The sequence below is a fragment of the Balaenoptera musculus genome, chromosome 2 (genome assembly GCF_009873245.2).
Source record: "Balaenoptera musculus isolate JJ_BM4_2016_0621 chromosome 2, mBalMus1.pri.v3, whole genome shotgun sequence".
NCBI classification, from domain to species: domain Eukaryota; kingdom Metazoa; phylum Chordata; class Mammalia; order Artiodactyla; family Balaenopteridae; genus Balaenoptera; species Balaenoptera musculus.
Window position 1 is genome coordinate 59,900,479 of NC_045786.1, and position 21,330 is coordinate 59,921,808.

Genomic DNA, 21,330 nt, shown 5'->3' on the forward strand with positions numbered 1-21,330 from the left:
CAATTTCATGTATCTTTATTTATTTATTCTATTTATTTATGGCTGTGTTGGGTCTTCATTTCTGTGCAAGGGCTTTCTCTAGTTGGGGCAAGTGGGGGCCACTCTTCATCGCGGTGCGCGGGCCTCTCATTATCACGGCCTCTCTTGTTGCGGAGCACAGGCTCCAGACGCGCAGGCTCAGTAATTGTGGCTCACGGGCCTAGTTGCTCCGCAGCATGTGGGATCTTCCCAGACCAGGGCTCGAACCCGTGTCCCCTGCATTAGCAGGCAGATTCTCAACCACTGCGCCACCAGGGAAGCCCCAAGTTTTCTTTTAAATTTCTGAGAATGTATATAAGTACTCAATTTTCTTTAAGTTAATTAAATACAGCTTATTTACAAGTTAGTTTTTACATAAAGACAGAACCAGAGATCTCAGAGTTTTCCCGCTTGAATTTAAAAACCCTCTTTTATTTTTCCCCTCAGTCTGGGGGACTACAGATGAATCAGGTGGTTCCTGAGAGCCCAGGCAGAGTTACATTACAAAGGCAGAGGAGAGAGAGGCAAGCTCCTCTCTTCTTTTTTTGCTCTTTAAAATCTCACTAAGTAACCCAAGGCTGGAGTCTCAGTTTATGTGGGCTGCATTTTCATTTCAAGGCGTAAATGCTCCACCATGCTCACAATGTTGGCAGAGACTTGCACGAGCAGTTAGACAGACAAAACTACATAAAACAAAGGTCCTTTCAAAAACATGTACCAGGGGCTTCCCTGGTGGTGCAGTGGTTGGGAATCCTCCTGCCAGTGCAGGGGACATGGGTTTGAGTCCTGGTCCGGGAGGATCCCACATGCCACGGGGCAACTAAGCCCGTGCACCACAACTACTGAGCCTGCGCTCTAGAGCCCGCCAGCCACAACTACTGAGCCCGTGAGCCACAACTACTGAAGCCTGCGCGCCTAGAGCCCGAGATCCGCAACAAGAGAAGCCACCGCAATGAGAAGCCCATGCACTGCAACGAAGAGTATCCCCCACTTGCCGCAACTAGAGAAAGCCCGCACACAGCAACAAAGACCCAATGCAGCCAAAAAACAAAAACAAAAAACAAAAAAAAAAACCATGTACCAATGACAGAAACTTAAAGATACAAACAAGGAGTCTTCAGGATGAAGGGAGATGGAAATATAAGGGTGAGGACCAAAGGAGAGGTAAAGGGAGGAGGGACAGAAAAGACTGAAAAAGAGAAAGAGAAAGAGATTGCTATTTCAACCTGCCCCCTGTCGGTGTCTATTCAGGCAACAATCTGTGCGCTTCCAGAAAGGGCCAGTGAAGGAGAGAGCACCCTGTCCACTGCCCACTGGGTGATCAAGCCCAGAAACCAGCCAGTTGTACGTCATCTGTGGGTCCCCAATCCACAGGTGGGGCTCTCACCCACGTGTACACCAGTATATAGAAATCTGCTGCTTCAGCCCGTTCCCAACAGGACTTCTCTTGGAGGCAGGAAAATAAAGTCAAGAATATTGGGACGATCAGACTTCCAGACGCTACACGATATGAGGTTTGAACCTCTATCACTCACAAATCTCCAGTCGGGAAGAGCCCACTGGACCAAGGTGTGAGGTGAGCCTCTCCCACCTCTGCTTGTCACCTGTCAAGGTGAGCCATTGCCAGCCAGAGGGAGCAGGTCTCACAAGCTGAGAGGAGTGATGCTGTAGCTGCCTGATACCCACTCTCTTGGAAGGATAGGACAGAAGTAAGAGAGGACAGAGAGAGAAGTAGAGAGATTTCAGGAGAGGGAAAGGGACAAAGGGGAAAGAGAAAGTGGTGAAGGAAAAGGAACAAGGAGAGGGGGAAAACGTTGCCTGAATGAGGGTACTGAGGCCCTCAGGGCCAAGAAGTCAGACTTACCAAACGTGGTGACGCTGAAACAAGAGGTTCAGGTGGCCGCTTGTCACCACAGGGTAGCTGCTTTCAGTGGTCCCAGAGGTGCCCAGATCCTCTCCTGGGAAGGGGCCAATAGTCCCTTCGTGGTGTTACCACAATGTATGTTACTGATCAGGGTTCTTGGCCCACAAAGTATGTTACCGATCAGGGTTCTTGGCCTCCTTAATCAATAGAAATTGATCAGAGGCCAGACAAGAAATTCAGGCAAGGCTTTATTGGGGCTCCTGCCGCAGCACGGGGGAGCGAGAACAAACAACAGGTTCCCTTGCTTGCTCACTCTCTGAGGTGGGGCGAGCTGGTTCCTAATATGGGGTGGGGGTAGGGGTGTGACCAGGGGTTGGGCCAGAGGGGTGGCTTAGGAGGTCTGCCCATCCCTTTGGTGGTGTTGTGTGCAGGGCGCATGCGCAGTACCCTGCTTTTGCTTTCAGCTCTTCAGAAGTGGCAGTTGGGCTTTTTGGTCTCTTTGTATCTCGTTGTCCAGAATTTGCCCCAACGGTGCATGCATGCAGTTATTTTTAGTCCCTTATATTGATACTTCCTTTGTATTTTGTTGCTCGAGGAGATGTGTGTCCAGGTGCAAGCACTGCAGCACTGCAGCAAAGGGGCCCAGGTCCCATATATATATGTGTGTGTGGTGTGTGTGTGTGTGTGTGTGTGTGTGTGTGTGTGTGTGTATATATATATATATTCTTTTCCATTATGGTTTGTCACAGGATATTTCTTTTCCATTATGGTTTTTTCATATTCTTTTCCATTATGGTTTGTCACAGGATATTGAATATAGTTCCCTGTACTATACAGTAGGACCTTGTTGTTTATCCATCCTGTATAAAATAGTTTGCCTCTGCTAATCCCAAACTCCCAATCCTTCCTTCTCCTACCCACCCCACTTCGGCAACCACAAGTCTGTTCTTTATATCTGTGAGTTTGTTTTTGTTTCGTAGATGTGTTGATTTGTATCGTATTTTAGATTCCACATATAAGTGATATCGTATGGTATTTGTCTTTCTCTTTCTGACTTACTTCGCTTAGTATGATAATCTCTAGATCCATCCATGTTGCTGCAAATGGCATTCTTTTGCTCTTTTTGATGGCTGAGTAATATTCCATTGTGTATATGTACCACATCTTCTTTATCCATTCATCTGTCGATGGTCATTTAGGTTGTTTCCATGTCTTGGCTATTGTAAATAGTTCTTCTATGAACATAGGGGTGCGTGTTTTTCAAATTATAGTTTTGTCTGGATGTATGCCCAGGAGTGGGATTGCTAGGTCATATGGCAACTCTTTTTTTGTTTTTTGAGGAACCTCCATACTGTTTTCCATAGTGGCTGTACCAATTTACATTCCTAGGGGTACTTCTGCACCTGTTCCAGGATGAGCTGCATGGCCGGGTCACTCATTATCTGCTGCACCTCAAGGCAGCCACAGCCCATCACTTCACATCTTCAGGCTGTCGTGTTGGTTGTACTGGGCCATGAGGTAGCATTGGTAACCGTCCGCTGCTTCCTTTACAGTTGGAGTCCAGGTCTGGTGTCTTCTGGTAGACATTTGTGGCCTTTGGGTAGTCTTTCATCACTTCTAGGGCAGCTGCTTTCCATGTATAACCCTTGATGAACATTGGCTCTAGCCGGATACATTCCTCACAGTCCTTGAGTGCCATCTGAAACTCCAAGAGGTTGCTATGGCAGGAAGCTTGATTGCTGTACAATTTAGCATCTTTTGAGTTCTGTTTAATGGCTTCCGTTTAATGCTTCCTGGCCTGGGGATAGTCCCTTTTCTGAAAACATGCATTGCCTTTGTTCTTCTCCTCTAAAGCCCACTCAGGGTTTATGTAGGCCAGTCACTCTTGCTCCTGCAGGATTTTCTCTTCCTGTTGGCATTTCTTGAGCACATCTGGGGTTCAGTGCTCTGCCAGAGACTTGTTGTAGAAATGGATGGCATCCTTGTACTTTTCTTCTTTGAAATAGGCGTTGCCAATTTGAGCATAAGCTCTGGTAGTCTGTCGGTAGTCTTCTTCGCCAACTTCAATGGCCTTCTCAAAAAGCTCCCGGAATTCACTGTAGTTGCCCTTTTCAATGTACACGGCTGCTTGGTTGGTCATGAAAGTCATGTTGGTGGGGCCCAGGCCTGTGGCTCCGTCATAGAGCTTCAAGGTTGCGTCAGAATCTTTCTTCTTAAAAGCATCATTCCCCAATTCTTTTCCTTTTAGTGCCTGCTTCTTACTCTCCTGAAGATCTTTTTCCATTGGCTCTGGCTTGGTCTCCTTTTTGGGAGGAGGTGGTGGTGGAGGTATTGTCCTGGGATCACGCTCCAACTTCTGGTACAGATTGGACATGTTGAAAGGGTTCATGAATTTCCTTTCTGCCAGCCAGGCCTCCATACTCTGTAAACCCTCTTTGAGCTGAGGATTGTTTGCTTTGTGTTTTAAACCCTCCTCATATGTTCGCTTGGCTTCTTCAAATGGGTTTAAGAACTCAAGAGCTTCTGCTTTTCATGAATAGCCCTTGCCCCAGTCAGGCTTGAAGGCAAGAGTTTTGCAACCATCCTCTGAGAGTGTTTCTATTGTCTGTTGTTTCTGCTAGCTCTTGGTTCAATTGTCTGATCTCCTCCTGTGCCTGGCTGCCTTAGTTGTGTACCGAATATTAAAAAAAAAAAAAATTAGTTTGTAACATGTTTTGAGGATTAACATAATGTTATCTTCCTGCAGAGACAATTTTGTTTTCCTGTCCCGGTGCCTGAACTCACTAGAAATTAAAGATCATTTTTAAATTTATTTATTTATTTATTTATTTATTATTTGTTTTTGGCTGTGTTGGGTCTTCATTTCTGTGCGAGGGCTTTCTCTAGTTGCGGCAAGCGGGGGCCACTCTTCATCGCGGTGCGCAGGCCTCTCACCATCGCGGCCTCTCTTGTTGCGGAGCACAGGCTCCAGACGCGCAGGCTCAGCAGTTGTGGCTCACGGGCCCAGTCGCTCCGCAGCATGTGAGATCCTCTCAGACCAGGGCTCGAACCTGTGTCCCCTGCATTAGCAGGCAGACTCTCAACCACTGCACCACCAGGGAAGCCCCAAAGATCATTTTAATCCAATTTTAGGGATTGAGACTCAAAGCTGGGCTGAAGTCTATGTGAGGTCTGGCTTCCAGATCACCCTTACTCCCAAGGTACAGCCTTCCAGGGTCTCAAACCAGTGGTCTGTGGATTTATAAGAGCCATTCACACACCCTGCCCCAAACTCTGGCAGGCCCTGGGCTCCTACTTTTGTCTCTGTAGTAATCTGGAAGCTGTTCAAAGTACTGCTCAGCTTCCCAGCTGCCTTTTTAGGATTGGCAACACACCCCCGCCCCCGCTGCCTGCCATGGGAAAACAGCTCTAAATGCTGAGCCTCCCTCTCTGAATTTTTGCCTCCTCCTGTATCTTGCTCTAGGAATTCTTCACTATTGTGTTGACTCTCTGACAGCTTCAAGCAGATTTTTGTTTCTCTGAGGCAGAGTTTTTATTAAAGGTAAAAATTGCACTGCTTTTCCAATTTCTTCCTTGGTTAATGGGCAGTTCATACTGCCTACTCCTTCTTGAGACAGGAGCAAAAGCATGGAGTTGGAGATGAACCTGGAAAGGATGAGGGTTCCCACTTAGCCCGAGTGGAGGGTGCTTGTTGGGGAGACATGGAGAAGGGTGAAGAGAGGAAAATCATGAAGGGCTAAGAGCGCCTAAAAGACTGGGCTGCCTGAAAGGGACGCATGCCCCAAAGACCGTCCACTGCCCCCACTGAGGGAGCCCCACTCATGTTGGCTGAGTTGGGGGCTGCTGAGTCAGAGAAGGGAGGCCATGCAAAGTTTCTACCCAACACAGGTGTAAAGTCAGGGCTAGGGCAGTAAAAAAAAAAAAACAGAAAACTCCAAATAACAGTGGTTTGAATAAGACAGACATTTATTTCTCTGTCACACCAAACAAGTTTGGAGGTGGGTAGTCCACGGTCGGTCAGGTGACTTTACAAGGATGTCTAGGACCTTCCTTTTATGCTCCACCATCTTCCACTCACAGCCTCTACTTCATGGTCCAAGAGCTTGAGTTTCACATTTCAGTCGGCAAGAAGGAGAAGGACAAAGAGTAACACCTTTTCCTTTTGGGGACGCTTACCCTACGTCCCTCACGGCACTCATCCTATTGGCCAGAACAGGGTCACGTGGTCACACCCACTACAAGGGAGGCTAGGAAATATAGTCTTTATTCTGGACCACCCCATGCCCAGCTAAGAATAAGGGATAGTGGGGACTTCCCTGGTGGTCCACTGGTTGAGACTCCACGCTCCCAGTGCAGGGGGCACGGGTTCGATACCTGGTCAGGGAACTGAGGAACTAAGATCCCACATGCTGCACGGCACAGCCAAAAAATAAATTTAAAAAAATAAGGGATAGTATTAGTAATGAAGAACGGGAGGAGGAATATTCAGGGACAACCAGTGGTCTCTGCTAGTGCCCTCCCCTTTCCTATCCTGTCCTCCCCCTCTCCTCCAGGAAGCCTTCCCTGACATCTCCAGTACCTACTAAGTCCCATTTCCTCTGCTTCACAGCTCAGAGTCTGATCACTGTAAGGAAATTTTGAATTAAAAAAAAAAAATTACTGGATGTTTCCAATGGAAAACTATGCATTGTTTTGATTAGAACACATTCTTCTGATGCTCTCTCTATATATTTTTAAACAAACATCTCTTTTTTTACAACCTGTACCTTGTGGATGACTGATAGCAGTGCAAAATAATTGTTTATAATCATGCAAGTAGATTGTTCGCTGGAGATTTAGACCCTCCCCCCACCAATAGAAAAAGCCAGTTTTACATGTATTTCGAAATTTATTTAAACATTCCTTTATTCCATATAAATTAAGGCTTCTTTGAATTCTCCTTTGAACTGGTTGTAACATCTGCCTGATTCCCTCATTAATACTGAGTTAAACACAACCTTTAACATGTGTTCATTTTTTATCTGTATGAGAACCATGATTTTCCTTTTTTTATCATTCAACACCATACACAGCCTGACTTGGTAAGGGGGGGAATCCAGCCAGAGGTTCCAGCAGGACAGATGCCAGTCTGGGCAGAAAAACCCAGGAAAAATGGCTCTAAGTGTCAGAGCCCTGACCTTAGAGGACGCACCTTTGGAGATAAAGGGCAGGTCTGGGGCCAGGTTTCCTACTTGGGCATCGTTATTCCCGGGGAGGAAGGACAGACAGCAGGTGAGGCAAAGGTGGGCAGGGGAGAGGCAGGGAAGAAGTCAGTTTGCCTGATTCAGCAGGGACATCTATCTGTCCTTGCCCCAGACAGGGCCTCACAGAGTGATTCTCACCCTGTCGATGTGCTTGAAAGAGGTGGGTTGACATCGTGGATACGTGGGTGATGCAGCAGTGGGCAAGGCTGTAACTGGAGAACCGGAGACCCTTCCCCGACCCTGGGGGAGCCTTGACTGGGTCCCTGAGCTAGGGAACTGGGGGCTCTGGAATGCGGCTCCCTCCCGTGCATGAGCTGACTCACCTGTAGAGCTTTGCTAAGGCTATTCTCTTGGCCCAGAACACCCTCCCTGGAAGCACAGCGAGGCAGGAAGGTGCTGTTTCCTCTCTCATTCCGCCTCTCCTGTCCCTCCTCAGCCAGCACATGGCCACCTCAGCAGTCGTGGCAGGGGTGGGTCGAGGGGAGAGGGCTGGAGCTGGGCTGGGGAGTGGGCCAGGACTAAGGTCAGCCAGGCAGGCTGGCCAGAGGCCTCCAATGGCTGTGGAGAATTGAGAATTCAGCAGAGGATGCAGAGGGTCCCGGGCTCCCCCATAGTCTTCTCCCTGTTCCTCCTGTGAGCCCCCTATTCTGTCCTGGTCAAGTGGCTGGAGCCCTTGGGCCATCATAGCAACACTCTTCTGAGGAGCAAGATAACAGACGGGGATTAAGGTCTGGATCCGGCAGGCACCTGCCAAGGGGCACATGAGGAGTGTAAGCTGATCCCCCACCCCACCCCCACTCCTCCACCAGAGGACTGGGAGCCCGGAAGAGAGAGCCAGGAAGGGGAGGCCCACCTTCGAAGCTGGAGAGGCCTTACCTCCGGAAGGTACATAGGCAAAGCTGAGCATCTGCCAGCCCCACTGCCGTTGTGTCTAGGCAAATGTCTGCCTGGTCAGCCCTGGGACCACCTGTCTTGTTCCTCCCTTTGGGGTCTCACCTTGCCCACTGCTGTCATGTTCTCCAGGACTCTTTGGGTCTCCACACACCCTCTCTTCTGGTGCTCGACTAGGGTCACAGGATGACCCCCAGTGCAGACCCTCCTGCTTCCCCAGGAAGCCGCTGCCCCCGATGATCACAGAGAGAGAGGGTTCCCCTCTGTACTCTGCTGTGTTAGGAATGGGGCATGGGGGCGGTGCAGAGCTCTTACACAGAACAGTCAGACTATAATGGCGCTAGACTGTGGTCCTCTCAGGGCTGTGGAGCTCAGGAGGAGGAGGGAGGCACTGGCACCGGCTGCAGTGCCAGGCAAGGGCCTGGTTGAGGGGCTTGAGCTGCTCCACAGAGGAGGAATACTACCCAACCCTTGGTGCCAGATCCCCATCCTGCCCCAGAGGCTGTGAATCTTCTAAAAGTTCTTGTATTGAAATCCTTGATCTCAAGCTAGAATTCCCACTCAATTTATTTCAGGTACGAGGAACAGTTTATTTCAGGTGTTGGGATGGCCATCCTGTTGGAGCGCAGGGGAAGAGCAGCGAGACCCCAGGTCTAGCCCAGCTCAGGTGCAAATTCCAGTACCAGCCCTGTCGTAGACTGAGCCCCATCCTTGTGCATAACCTAAGCCCTGATCCTAGACACAGGCTGAGCCCTGATCTCTAGCTCTTGATTGAGCTTTCTCTGTAAAATTGTTCTTGATCAGCAGGGGCTTGATGGGGAGAGTGAGCATGTGCTCCTCTCCCACCACTGGAGCCTGAGCCCAGAGCCCTTGCCTGGTGGTGTGCAGTGGTCTTCAGGCATGCTTCTGTCCCTCATCCCTCTCCTGCCCCTGGGAGCTCCTGCTTTGACCATCGCTGCTAAGCCGGCCTCAGAGCTGAGAGAATCTTTAGCCCTGCCCCCAGCTTTGGCCCCAGCCTCGCCTAGACTGGCCTGGCCTGGCCAGGAGGGGTGCTGAAGGGGCCGGGAGATGAGGACCCAGTGTCCTAGGGTGTGAGTGGCTTTTGCTCTTGGACTGGAGCCATCAGAAATCAAATCTTCCTGGCCCTGAGAGTGCTGGGAAGGGGGCGGCCCTGCCAGCCTGGGCAGAGGTTGGGGTCTCTGCAATCACTCCCTCCTTTGTGGAACACTGACATCTCCGGAGACAGAGGCTTCCTGGCGTCACCAGGTAAGACCTGGGCATCCTGGGAGCACAGGCAAGGGAGATGGAATGGGGGTGCCAGAGTGGGTTGGCTGGCCTGGGAGATGGGGTCACAGGCCAGAGTCGGGGGGGCGGCGCTTATGGAAGGGTAGGTGGGAGAATGGGGGCAATGGAACTAGGACTGGAGGTATAAGTTGTCAAAGACCAAAGCCTGCCCTTAGGAGGGCATCCACCCTACAACCTGGCCAGGCCTGGACTCTTAACCTCTTCACCCCGAAGGGGCTGGGGTGCAGAAGGCAGCCGCTGGGTGTGCAGACAGAGGAGTGCAGGTTTACAAAGCAGTTGAGCTGTGATTGAACAGAGGGAAAGGGCTGGGCTGAGGGGTTTGCCTGATCCTGGGATGATATATGTGTTAGGGCTGGGTCAGACTGTGGAGGATTTTTCCCTTAGAGGAAGGAGTGCCTCCAGGTAGGAGTTGCTGGGTGGTGGCAAGAGGCAGGCGAGGAGGGCGGGAGTTTCCAGCCTGATTTCCTGCTGTGAAGGGTTCTAGGGATTATCTCCCCTTAAGGGGTTTCTGCAGTCTGCCTGTCCTGAGTGACCTGGGACAGAAAGGTCACTGACCCTCTCGGAGGTCACACACAGGCCAGGAGCCTGGTGGGAGAGGCTTTGAAAGAGCTGAAAACTTCCTACGGCTGCCGGGGGTGGGGTTGGCGGGGGAGGGATGCGGAGCATGGTCTGAGCCCCAAGCCGAGCTGGCTCCCGTGAAGGCACCAGACCCCTGCCCTTCCTGCCCTCAGCAGCTCAGAGCTTCTTAGGGCCGCCCCGGTCCTTCTCCTCCTGTGTCTGCAGGGGCAGGGGGAGGAAGGGGGCTGGTGAGCGGAGAGCAGGAATGACTGCAGCAAGGACCAGGAGGAGGCTCTGGTTGAGACTGCACACCGCTCTGGGTCTGCCCAGAATGCCAGGTCTGCGGGGGTACCCGGGAAGGACCCCTCAACCCAAAGCCCACCCATCTCCACACCCAACATCCCCAGTCCAGGTCTCTGGCCAGGATTCCACAGGGGACCAGTGGGGGCGGGCAAGATGGGGACTGTTCTCTGACCTGCCCTCCTCCAGACTCCCCTCCTAGCCTAATGTGGTGGGAGCGGGGACCAAAGTGCCTCAGGAGCTGGGGCAGGGGATGGGGCGTGGCTGTCAGTGTCACTGCCCTCCACCAAGTCCCATCCTACCTGGACACCAGCAGAGCTCCCACCACGTTAGCACCTCTGCCATCATCACAGCTCTACCGTGACTGCCACTGTCGCCACAGCCACCCCACCCCACCGTCAGCACCACTCACGCCCCCACCCACGCCCGGACCATCTGCACCACTGAGACCCTCACCACATCCACGAAGAGCACCCACCTCGCATTTGAAGACTGGACAGAACTTTTCATTCTTCTTCAATAGGTTTTCAGGCCTATAACCTCTCGGGCTGTGGGGCTGGCACATTCAACAGAGTCTGCAGCCCAAAGGGAGAAGGGCTTTGCTGGAGGGTCAGGCAGCAGGGGCTTGCAGCTGAGCTGCAGGGCAGAACTGTGGAAGGGGCCGGGCAGACGCAGCTCAGGGAGTGGCTGGAGGCTTCAGCTAACCAGAGCTCACAGCCGGGCAACCTTCCTTTCCTGAAGGGGAACCCGAGCGGAGTCTTCCATCTGCCACCTTCCACCTGGTCCTGGAGGCTTGGCAGCCCGAACGGGAGCCTTCGGCATGAGCGGGCAGTGGCTTCCAGCCGCTGGGCTTCTCCTGGCTGGTAAGTGGAGGTGCGGCCCCTGGGGGGGCCTGTCTTAGACCCCGCCCACTCACCTGGGGGACTTCCATGGCTCCCACGTCAGGGCTGGCCTTCCTTGTCTTCATGTCAGCCTGGCTTTGGTCAGCTCGGAGGATCCTGAGATGGGGCCAGGATCCCCTCCTCAGTCCCCCACGCTTGGGGCTCCATGAGGGCACTCAGCGTCACCCACTTGGGGGAACCTGGCATGGGGCTGGCCCCCAAGGGGCTCAGTGCACCCTTGTAGCCAGGTGTGGTATCACAGCTTTCAGAGATGGGTCCCCTCCCCATCCCCCCACCCCCCTTCAGCCCTCAAGAAGCATCCTGTGTTCTGGGAATGGAATAAGGTAATTGCCTTGTTTCCTTGCTGGAGGTTGAACAGCACTTCCCAGCATCCTCAAGCAGCCTGGGTCTCACCAGAAAAGACTCCTCTGGGGAGGGGTCCTGCCATGGGGTGGAGCTGGGATGGGAGAGAAGAGAGGGACCCTTGAGGTATGCCCCTTTACCCTCACTGTCCCCCTTTCTGGTGGCAGGGCAGAGTTCCCCTGTCTCTGGAGGGCTAGGGCCAGAGAAAGGAAGTTTCTCCAGAGGTAGCCCAGTGGTTTGGGGCAGAGCCGGGGCCAGGGTTTGGGTCTCCTCAGGCGCCCTAAAGGAGGGAGGAAGCAGGGAGGGCAGGCATCTAAGAGGCTGTGGGCCAATCCCACCCCACCGAGCGGCTGGCAAAACAGGCCTCTCCTGTTTTGCAGCTGTCCTGGTGGTCTCGGCTTCCACCCTGCCCCTTCTTCCTCCTCACAAAGACCTGGGTCCATCTCCCTTGGCTTCTGGCACATCTGCTTTGCAAGGGGACAGCAAGAAGATACTCCTCCCATCATTAAACTCCTTGGTGACAGTCCTCGCTGGAGTCTTTCCCTCAGCCAAGAGGCCAGGGGAGGCTCCTGGCAGGAAGGCAGGAGCCCTTTTTCCAGAGGCACCTGGGGACCAGCAGGCTCTTCTAGGCTCGCTCCTGGACTTGCCTCTCCACTCGGACCAGCCTGCCCCTTTGGGAACCACTGGGGTCTCAAGCAGGGCCACACCCAGACCAGCTCCATCAGCAGTGGCTGAGCCTGCAGCCCACAGGGCCCCTGAGTCCCAGCCAGTGTCCTACGTGGCTGGACCTGGAGAGGAGATCTTGGTCACTGGGTCTCCAGAGATAGCTGCCACGTCACCATCGCAGGCTTCTCCACAACCTCTGGCCTGGCCTGTGGGCAGGCACACCTTCAACCCCAATGCCTGGGTGCCGTCTGCATCAGGGGCCAGCAACTTCAGGCCAGGGACCGCCCCACTTCTGACATTGGCTCCAAAGGCCCCAGAGAAGGCCGTGTCCTCAGCACCCCAGGGCCCACTTGCGTTTACATCGATCAGTAACACGTTGGCTGCCACAGAGCCTCTTCTCCCTGTAGCAACAGTGTGGTCAGGGCTGGACACAGCCTCCACAGCCCTCACAGTGGGCTCAGGCTCACCCAGAAGTGGTCTGGCATCCAGTCTGGGCCCAGCGCCCAGTGGTCCTTCAATGTTGCCATTGCCCTCGGCAGTACCCTCTTCACAGTCGTCATCAGCATCACTGCCACTGTCGTCCCCACCCTCATCCCCGTCACCTGCACTAACATCACCATCAGCAGTCCTGGCCTCAGTTTCCCCCTTCACCACCGGAGCCAGAACCTCTCCGGATGCTTCTGCATCTGAGTTCCCACCTACAACCTCAGGCCTTCCCTTCAATGTTTCCAGCGTCCCACCTGCCCTGCCTCTGGTGGCTACAGGGATGGCTGCTCTTCAGTGGACAGTCCAGCCTGGGCCGGTGGTCCCTGCCAACCCAGCCCCCTTGACCACCCTCTCCTTCGGATGTGCCTCTGGCCTTCCCAAGCATCCCTGGAGGTGCCGCCTCCTCCCAGTCGTCTTTCCTGCCTCACCCCGGCCAGACTGTCTCATTGCAGGACTCAGGCTCTCCCTCCCCAGGACCCAGTCGCGTGACTCGCTCTGTGACCTTCAGGATCACCAATGAAGCCTTCTCAGCGGCATTAGGGAACCCTGCCTCCCTGGAGTACCAGCTGCTGAGTGAAAACATCCGACATCAGGTGCGGGCTTCTTCCTCCGTCTGCTCAGGCGTGCTGACCCCAGCCCACCCCCTACCCCACTTACCTCTGAGCACCCAGGCCCGTCCCACCTCTATGCTTTGGCATGGGCTGTTCCTCCACCCTGGGCCACCTCGCGCCCTCCGCTGCCCTTGCTGCCTGGCGAAGGCTGCCTCCTTGGAGAGGCCTCCCCTGGTGACTCAGACCCCCTGCCCCAGAGAATCGGCATCCCTCCCTCTGTGAGCTGCCTTTCCCACACCATCCCACCCCAACCTGTGGCTCTCCGCAGACTTCAGCTCCCTGAGGACAGCTGGGCACAGGGCTGGGTGCCCACAGGGGCTCTGGAAGTGTGGAGTCAATGAAACTCACCCTGTGCCTCCCCTCGGTGTGGGGAGGAGCATGTGGGGTGCAAGGTGGGAGCCCAAAAGGTAGAAAACTGACCCTGTCCCGTGAGTGGCTCCAGCAGGAAGGGGGAGCCAGGCAGAGACCCTTGCAGAGAGTGGGTGTGGAGAGAGCGCTCTCCCAGGAGGGCGGGGGGCTGTTACAGGATAAACAGAAGACTGATTTAGATTGCCAGGGTTAGGGGGTTGCCCAGAGAACACCCTTCTTTTTTTTTAGTATAAATTTATTTATTTATTTATTTATTTTTTGGCTGTGTTGGGTCTTCGTTGCTGCGCACAGGCTTTCTCTAGTTGCGGCGAGCGGGGGCTGCTCTTCGTTGCGGTGCGTGGGCTTCTCATTGCGGTGGCTTCTCTTTGTTGCAGAGCACGGGCTCTAGGCGCACGGGCTTCAGTAGTTGTGGCACACAGGCTCAGTAGTTGTGGCTTGTGGGCTCTAGAGCGCAGGCTCAGTAGTTGTGGTGCACGGGCTTAGTTGCTCCGTGGCAGGTGGGATCTTCCCGGACCAGGGCTCAAACCCGTGTTCCCTGCATTGGCAGGCGGATTCTTAACCACTGCACCACCAGGGAAGTCCGAGAACACCTTTCTGAGAAAGGAGAATTTTAACTGGGATGGAGAGAAGGCAGCCAGATAAAATGGGGAGGGGCTTTCTAGACAGAGGGAACAGCATGTGTGAGGACCCTGAGGTGAAGAGGTGGGTAGAGGCTGAGGCCACGGGAGAGAGGGGCTGAATGGAGAAGACATGAAACCCAGGGTGGGAGGGGGAGAATGAGGAGGAGGGGCTGTCCAGGTGTGATGGCAGGGTGGCGGCTGTAGGGATACAGGACAATTGGACTGGAGAGTGATTTTCAATAAAACTACAGAGAAGGAAAGGCCTGGGAAGGCTGTGTGTTTGCTGGACAGCTGGAGGCGCCCTGCGGTTCTCAGTAGAGGGTGATCGGCAGGTGGTCCCTGGCGGCCATGCAGGGAAGTCTTGGGTGGCCCCCGGCAGTCCAGGTGGCCAGTGGGGCCATTGCAGGGGCCAGACCAGAGATAATGAGAGTGGATGAGGGTGGGCTAATGCTGTGGAGAAGTGGGGGGTCACGATGACCCTCAGATGCCTCTGTCTGTCCTCAGCTGCAGTCCATCTATCACGAGGCCTTCTCCAGCTTTCAGGGTGTCAGTGACCTGCTCTTTAGGTAAGTGAGCGAGTCTTCCAGGGTCCACCACCTGCCTGCCAGCCGGTCTGTGTCTTCTCAGGCCGCAAGAGCACTCGCCCAGGCTGCCCCACCATGCCCAGCCCCACCAAGGCCAGAAGCACCTTCGGGGCCAGGAAAAGCCCTGAGCGGGCGGGCAGGAGGCCCACATCTGGTTCTGCCCCTGGCTGCGTGACCTCAGGTGACCTCCTGCCTGCTCTGAGCCCCAACTCCAGCTGCAGAATTTGGGCAGGGGTGCCAGGCATTGCCTGAATGTGGTGGGAAAGGCAGAGGACTTCCCTGGGGCCAGGAGCCCATAAATGACATGTAAACAGATGCAAATCCCCTTCCTGGTTCTGAGCCCCTGGGGATGCTGGGGGACCTAAAGCCAGATTTGCCAGCAGATGCCAGCCCTGCAATCTCATAAAAAAGGTTGAGAAGGTCCAAATCATCACATGTGAATTGTGAGCTCGGTGTAGACCTTGATAGAGGCTTGATTGTACCTAGTGATGGGAAGTTCACCACCACTATCTTTCCAGGCCTTGAGCCAAGTTGGTTAGAAAGTTTCCCCTTTTAATGAACTGAAATCTCTCTCTGAATTCCCTGCCCTGGGTCTGAACAGAAGCTTTGTCTCCCCAGCCCCAGGATGGCACAGCAGAAAACGGGTACTCAGGGGAAGGATGAAGGAAATCTGGATCCCGAGGCTCCTTGTTTTCAGATCTCTCCCCACAAACTCCTTCAACCCCATGCTCAGGCCAGGCTGCCTCCTCAGGACATGGCCAGTTGGTCTACCTCCTACAGGCTGTCAGAGATTCCTCAGGCCTGTCACCTCCCTCTCTCCTGACCCCCTGCTCCTGTGATGCCACCAAAGATGTTTTTCTCAGTCTGGCTCAGGTTGACTTCCTGATTGCTCACAGCGGCCGTCTCCTTGGGCGGGATTCCCAGTGTTCCCATTAGAGCCAGTTTGTTGGGGTGTCCGAGGGAACCTGCTTTCCCGAGCACCTGCTTTGTGCTCTGCTGGCTGCACCATTAGTCATCACACAACCCTACAGCAAAGGAATCATTATCCGCATTTTAGCGAGGAGGCAGCTGAGACCCAGAGGGGTGCTGTCACACAGGGACTCAGTCCACGGCTCCCCCGGTGGATTCCCCTTCCTCGGGACACTGGCCTACTTGTGCACCAGCCAGGTCCTCATCCAGCCCCCAGGGCCCTCCCTGCCCCCACTGGACACCTGGTAAGGATGTGTCTCTGTCCCCAGGCCTGACTCTGCAGCTGTGAATGCCTCCCTTGTGTTTGGGGGCCCCGCCCCGGGCCCCTCTGCCTGTGAAGTCCTCTGGACTCTGTACCGCAAAGTGAAGGCCGCAGAGAAGGTGTTGGGGAACCTGTCCCTGGATGAGAGCAGCCTCGCCTCTGATGGTGAGTCTCCGCCCGCTCCCCCAACCCCCTACCTCAGTGCCTCCTCGCCTGCCCACAGACGGCTGGGGGTGCTCCCTAGAGGGGTCCAACTCCTGCCCTGGCCATGAGGCAGGGTGTGGTGGATCAGGAGGCTCCTGGGGCCTCCTGAACTCCCAGCCATGGCCCTGCAGGGTCCAACCTGACCGACCTGGCCCTGGAGACCATCAGCATCCGTCTCACGGCCATGAGGCCCTTCCAGCCCCCGCTCCTCCTGCCTGGCTCTGCTCCCTTTGTCCTGCTGGAAAAGACGATCCTCCGACAGGTGAGGTGGCCTCTTGCCCTCCCTCTGAAGCCTGGGACACCCACTTTGCCTTCCTTGACTGCAGGCCTCTGTGGCTTGGGGGTGAGGCGTGGGGCGGCACCCAGCCACGGCCCTGTGGGGGGAGGCAGGCATGGAGGGCACACAGCCCTGCCCGATGGGCCCCCGTTTGAGGGGTGACGCCCCGCCCGGGGGTGGGGAGGTTGCCTGAGGTGACAGCCCTGTCCCAGGGGGCATATGGTCAGGCTCTGTAACCAGACACCCCTATCCAGGGCCAGCACTAGGGTGAGGAAGTGAGACACCCAGGACGCAATGTTTAAGGAGACGCTCAGTTGCCTCACCCCAGTCCTGCCCCCACCCCATCCCACGCTGGGTGTCAGGAGCGACAGTCCCCAGGCCTGCCCTGACCTCCAGGACTCCCCACAGGTCGCGCCCGTGGTGTCAGGATTCTATACAGCGCATCCCCAGGAAGACCCCCTGCTCCTCTTCAGGTGGGTTGGGCTCTTCCCCTGCTGCCCAGCCTGCCCTGCTCCTCTCCTGGGGGCCACCCTGGGGCAGAGGGGGGCGTGACTCCGAGCCAGGCCATGGGAGCCATGGGCTGGGGGCCACCAAGGGAGGGCTTTGTCCCAGGTAGCTCCGGCTGGCCCTATAAAGCTCTGCCCTAGGAGGTGGGGAGCCCTAGTGCCTGAGGGTGTGCTGGGGTGGGAGGCTGGATACCTGCTTCTAGAAACATGTGCTGGCGGAGCCTGTAACCCCTGCACTCCCCCCTTGTACTCGCCCTAGTAATGCGGACCAGTGGGTGGGTGTTTACATCGAATACAAGTTCCAGACCCCCATCGGTACCCACCCACCAGGCTTGGCCAATCAATCACCTGGCCTGGAACATAATGGATCCTGCTGTCCAGAAATCCAGCATCATGGCCAATGGTGAGTCAGGGCTGGGATCGCTGTGTGTCTTTGGCCAGCAGCCTCTTAATCTCTCTGGGTCTCAATGTTCCTCCTCTGGAGAGTGGACAGAATTTCATGTCGACCACGAATACTCTTGTGCTGGGGCCACCGAGAAGAATCAGATACGGAGCCTCAGATGGGGAGCTGGATAGATAAGCTCTGTGGGCCATCGTATCTGTCACAGCTACTCGACTGCTCCCTCATAGCTAGAAGGCAGCCCCAGACAATATGTAGACAGATGGGCATGGCTGTGTGCCAGTACAACTTGATGGATACGGAAACTTGTATATCACATAACTTTGATGTGCCACAAAACACTATCCTTTTGATGTTTTTCAACTATTTAAAAATGTAAAGACTATTCTTAGCTCATGGGCCATACGTAAACAGGCAGCGGGGCTGGATTGAGCCTCAGACTGGATGTGGCTGACTGCTGGCTGAGAGCGTAGAGGTTGGGGTGAGCAGCCCTGGGGCAGGGCTTGGTCCTCTCCCAGGGCTCCCGGGAAAGGGGGCTTAGGCTGATGCCCACCTCCCCGCCCCTCTAGCGGAGAAAGCAGAGATGGTGCAGTATGAAGTGTGGCTGCAGATCCTGGACCAACCCTTCACCAAGGCCTTGCGGGACAAAAGCGGCCCTAAGTCCCAGCAACTTCGGGGGATGCTGACGAGATGGGTGAAGTGGGGGCGGGGGGAGAGGAGGGAGGAGCAGGAGGCTGGAGGCTTCATGTGTGGGGACCCAACAAGGCTGCAGTACAGCTGTGACCCTCTTCATCCTCTCTGCTCTCCAGCTGACCACCATCCTCAGGCCTCTGCAGAACTTCGGCCAAGTGGTGGTGAAGTTCCAGTAAGGCCGTGGTGGCTCTGGGTGACCTGGGGCCCAGGGCTGAACTCTAGGGGTGGGGCCAGTGGCTCAGAGAAATGGCCTTCCTGAGACCCCCAGGCTGTCTAGCCTCCTGACACGTGCTGATCCTCCTGCCAGGCCCGACCCTCTGACTGCCAGGGTGGGTGCCACCTTCTTCAGGGCCGCGCCGGCCCGAGCCCTCGTGCAGGACTGCGTGCTCCGGGGTCTGCATGCCCTGCAGGAAGCTGAGGGCCTCTCCGTAGAGATGGTCAGCCCAGACCTCGGTCAGCGCCTCTCTCCCGACTTCCCTCTATCTATCTGTGTCATCCGGCCATTTGCATCCTCCCTCAGGCTCGTTGCCTTGCTGCCCTTGCTGGCCCTGATTCTGAGGACTGCTTCCTCCTCCTGCCCTCCCCTCCTCCTGGACTAGCCCCCAGCTGGCTGCTCTTTAGGGCCCAGGTCCGGCTCCTCGTCTTCCCGGGAGCCCTCCAAGGTGGCCCCAGCTCTAGAGCTCTATTCCTGTAGCACCTTCTGGGCCAGGACCCCTCGCCTGGAACTTCTCTGCAGGCCTGGCTTTGCCTTCTCAGGGGTCTGTGGTCTGGAAGAATGGGGACCCACCAGCCGTCATCTCCCCACTTTGTTCTGAAGCCTCAGGTCAGCGTCACACCTCCATCCCCAGCTGTGCTGTGGCGCTCACCATCCTGGGGCTCCTGCTTATTGCACTCGCCCTTGTCCTGGTGAGCGTCTGACTGGGCCAGGGTCTCTTTCCCGGGAGACAGGCTGAGCCCTTGACCCTCTGAGTCAAGCTGAGGGGTCACTCGCCACCCCAGGAACTGAGGGGCTTCCAGCCAGGGAGCTTGGCCTGACCCCACCCTTCCCGTCCCAGGTGCTGACGCGGAAGGCCTGCTTCGGAGTGTCCAGGTACAGAGGTCAGTTCTTCCTGCTCCCCCGGGACGTTTACTCTGGATGGGGGCTGCCTCCCAGCCACCAAGGCCTCGTGCAAACATTTCCCAGTGGGTGTTGACAGAGCCTGGGCGGTACAGTCACTGTGCCCCAAAAGCTCACGCCCTCTGTCACGGGGGGTGAACCCGGGGTGGTCAAGCAGAACCCTCTAAATGCGCTCCACTTAGCCCCAGAAATGCTGCAGAGGGTGGGTGCACAGAGGCAGAACTTAGGGCCCCATGTGGCCAGGAGAGCTGGAGCAGGGAAGGAGATCTGGGGAGGGGAGCTTGCCTCTACCACCGGAGGACCAGGCAGCGACCCCTCCACGACCCAGAAGAAGTGGGGACACGTGCCCCAACTCAGTGCCCCCTTTGACCCCAAAGCCAGGAGGACGTGGGGGAGGGCAGGTAGCACCATTCTGGGTACACTGTTGTTCCTGACTCCTGGCTTTTGTCCTTTCCCCACCCCCCAGGTGCCCCTTCCCGCGGCTGCTCCCCCACTGAAACCACCCTCCAAACCTCTCCTCCTCCCGCCCCGCCCCCAGCCTTCCACAGTCAGCGCCTCAACCCTGACAACGAGACCCAGAGCAGGAAGGCACCACCTGAGGTCACACAGCAAGGGGGGGCTTCTTCCCTCCTAGCTCATCCAAGGACTAGACTCCCAGGGCCGCGACAGAGGCAGGGTGGGGGGGACAGCGCCTCACCTCCCACACCAGGGACACCAGGCACACCAGGCGTGCTCTAACCATGGCACCCACCTCCCCCCGGAAGGTCTGGGAAACTACTCGATACCATCGTCATACTCAGGTCAGGCCCTGGGGAGCGGAACAGGGCGAGATGAAGGCCTGCAGAAGATGCGGGCAGGGGAACAGAGCTGGCGCCCTCACACCAGCCTGACACAGTGGTGGGGCTGGAGGTATCATTGGTCTCAAGCCAAACTCCGGTCCTTTTGGGGTATGGAAAATTACATGACACGGCGCAATCAGAAGCTGGTACAAAAGACTGCTTTTGTTTCTAGGCAGTCATCCAGCATGAGGACACAGGAGAGGTTCAGAGCGGAGCCCACAGGAGGAGGAGGTGGGGGCAAAAGACTGACAGGGTCAAGGGTGGGAATGGGGACTCTTGGGGGCAAGGCCTGGTCCCAGCCCCACCTCCGCCTTAGGGCCCGTCACCCTCAGACCAAAGGTCTTGGGGTGCTGGTGGCCGAGGTGAGGCCTGGCTGTGTGCCAGGGAAGGTTGGCGCCGCGGGGCAAGCCAGGCTCAGAGAACAGACCGCCTGGCTGGGGAAGGTCTAGGACGGAAGCTGAACTGACAGCCTCTCAGGGTCGGAGGGTGGGGCTTTAGAGGGGGAGGCAGCTTTCCTGGACGACAGCCAGGGAGGTGAAGCCCTTGGCCCACAAAGCTCCAGCGACTCCTGGGCCCGCCGGGACGTGAGAGATTTGGTAGCACGGGGCGATGGTCTTTGAAACCATGACCTAGAAGGGAAGGAGACTCAAGTGTAGTCTTACCCCAAAGGCTCCCTCGACCTACAGAAGAGCCGGCAGACCCGGCGAGGGGACCCAGGAGTCCAGGGCCCAGACCATGGGCTTACCTGGCCAAAGATAGCAGCCAGCACCAAGATGCCAGAGAGGGTCAACAGGAAGGTCACCATGTAGAGGTTGACTGTAGCTAGCTGCCGATTCCTCTGCACTTCTGGAATATTTAAGCTTTCATCCATACCCCTGAAGGGGCCCTGCCCCACAAGCCTCTACCCCTTGGTACCCGGAAACTAGCCTGTTACCTGCACCTATCTTGGGTCAACCCCCTCTCTCCACGACTTCTGACTCAAGGGCCAGGGCAGGCCAGGGACTAGGAGGTGGCCCCGCAAGATGCTCCCCCAACCGTCAGGATGCCTAAAACATCCCTGCTAGTGTTTTTCTTAGGGAGGGAGGGTTATGCCAGCCTTGTTCTCCCAAGCTGCCCCCCCTTACCATGAGAGTCCCTGTAGGTGATACAGGAGAGAAGGGGGTGGGATAAGCAGGAAAGAGCCTGAGGGCCAAGGCTGGCCAGTGAACGCGGAGCCCCTCTGCTCTTCAGGCTTTGGTCGCCTGGCCCTCCACAAGCCAGGCTGTCAAGCATCACGTGAGGCCTTGCATGAAGGTACAGTTCAG

General features: G+C 55.8%; 1 protein-coding gene and 1 pseudogene across 1 annotated transcript; one reads left to right on the forward strand and one right to left on the reverse strand.

Moving 5' to 3' along the window:
- Positions 1-3,267: 3,267 nt before the first annotated feature.
- LOC118889823 lies at positions 3,268-8,139 on the reverse strand (annotated as a pseudogene).
- Positions 8,140-10,999: 2,860 nt separating this feature from the next.
- Positions 11,000-18,393, forward strand: LOC118889825 (taste receptor cell protein 1). The gene is given in 9 exon segments (XM_036841990.1): positions 11,000-11,042; positions 13,050-13,168; positions 14,680-14,741; positions 15,998-16,155; positions 16,326-16,456; positions 16,880-16,944; positions 17,237-17,315; positions 17,317-17,380; positions 17,947-18,393. Coding segments are annotated over 9 exon segments (1,104 nt in total). The 3' UTR covers positions 18,330-18,393.
- Positions 18,394-21,330: the final 2,937 nt, after the last annotated feature.